We start from the raw sequence: 1,764 nt of genomic DNA, 5'->3' as shown, positions 1-1,764 counted from the left end.
CGTTGATCGATAAAGCTCAATGAAGTCCTACCATGACCAATTGACCATGCCCAAGACTCGAGAGTAGCAAAACCCACAAGAGTGAATATTTAGAATAACCTGTACAATCCCCCCGCAAGTAGAGGAATAAATATAATTTCATCTACTACACCTTCTTTATCTACAAATAGGAGATTATTATTATTTTTTTTAATTTTTTTCTTTCTTATTTCTCATCCTTACCTTTATGTAGATGGTTATGAAAACCCATCATAAACTCTAGCAGGCAAGGAAAGATTGAAACCTTTCTAAATCAAATAAATAATTTATTATATTATCTTTAAATATATCATTTAATAAAAAAAAACTTTTTTTTTAGTAAAACATGTTTATAATTAACGTTTAATATTATTATTTTTAATACAACCCATGCTTTAGATTAAAAAAAATTACATAAAACATGGCTCAAAGCTACATTTTTGCTACATTATGCAAATAGTATGCATGTAAATCTTCCCTTTTTTAATTAATTTTACTCTTTAACATCAAAAAATATTTTTGATTATTTTTAAGCATGCCAAAAAAAATAAAAAAAATAAAAAGAGAAATCTCTTATTGTATTTACACAAAATAAAACTGTCATATTCCACATTACAGCCATACAATTTTAATATAACAAAACATAATGGTCATGACATGACAACTATGGTCAAAAAGTACAGAACTCAAAATACAAGAAACAGCGCAGACAAATTCAGGCTTCATGCAGAAGCCACAAAACAACAGATAATGCACACTTACGGTCCAAATACTTCAGCATTGCATACCGGGCAGGCCTGAATTAGAATATGTACGTAAATTTATACAGAATTTTTTATGAAAACATAAATAAAGCCAAAATTTAAAGCAGACAAACTATGTAAAATAGAAAGAACGAAGGGCTGCAGATGTTCATTTGGAGAGCAAGGTGGTCATTTTGATGCAAGAATGGGAGAAAAGCATATTATATTACCTTCTTGATCTTTAACCACTTAGTAATGCAATCTTTATGGTATTGATGCTGGCAGGGCAAGTTGATCAACTTATCTCTGTTCTTGTAAGCCATAGAACAAATCAAACATCTGCGCCCGACATTAAAAAGATTATCACTAACAGTAAAAACCAGACTTGTCCAAAACTACATCTCTTACAATGAAAAATTTTCAAGATTTGGATAAAATTATAGGGGGAGCATGAGATAATCTTCACAAAACTGAAAAACAACGGCCATCTTAATTATTAAATAGTGGGATGAACAAATTGAAGTATCATGCAATATGGGGCAGTGTTGACCTCAATTTTCGTGAGGTCTAGTTTTTCTCGTAGGAGTTAGGATCTAGCCTCAGGGGTCCTCCAGCGACTATCTTAGAACCTTAGAAGTGGTGCCCGCCTCGTTTTAGTTCGACCCGTTTCCGTCCTCTTTTGTAGTTTCGCGTGTGTGGTATCGACTTCTAACGCTTAGAAGGATGAAACCGACATGAGGAAACCCAAAATGGATTCCTATAGGACCTTTCCGAGCCTTAGGGTGGCCTTCTGCACAATTCACACTCCTGCGCGCACCAGCTTCGCGATTCGGAGAGTCGACGCGTCCGATTGCTGCAATTCGCATTGACTGCACCGTTATTTGTCGGGGACTCGAGTAAACCACTTGTGACGATCGATCGCGGGTCAATATTTGGTGAAGTTTGAATTTTGACGCGTTTTGACCCGATTGTCGACGACGCCGTCCGAGCGACCCCGGATGAC

General features: G+C 35.5%; 1 protein-coding gene across 1 annotated transcript in view; it reads right to left on the bottom strand.

Annotated features, from left to right (window-relative positions):
- Positions 1 to 571: 571 nt before the first annotated feature.
- The window catches only part of LOC110028627 (E3 ubiquitin ligase BIG BROTHER-related-like), a 23,959-nt gene continuing 22,766 nt past the window's right edge, over positions 572 to 1,764 (bottom strand). Inside the window, exons 8-9 of the mRNA XM_020730588.1 lie at positions 992 to 1,100; positions 572 to 815 (exon numbers count right to left, since the gene is read on the bottom strand). Coding sequence (XP_020586247.1) covers positions 777 to 815; positions 992 to 1,100 — 148 coding nt within the window. The 3' untranslated portion in view covers positions 572 to 776. The remainder of the gene's footprint in view (positions 816 to 991; positions 1,101 to 1,764) is intronic.

This window comes from Phalaenopsis equestris, unplaced genomic scaffold (genome assembly GCF_001263595.1).
Source record: "Phalaenopsis equestris unplaced genomic scaffold, ASM126359v1 Scaffold000002, whole genome shotgun sequence".
NCBI classification, from domain to species: domain Eukaryota; kingdom Viridiplantae; phylum Streptophyta; class Magnoliopsida; order Asparagales; family Orchidaceae; genus Phalaenopsis; species Phalaenopsis equestris.
The sequence above is the reverse complement of the archived record's forward strand: the minus strand, read 5'-3'. Positions and strand labels throughout refer to the sequence as shown.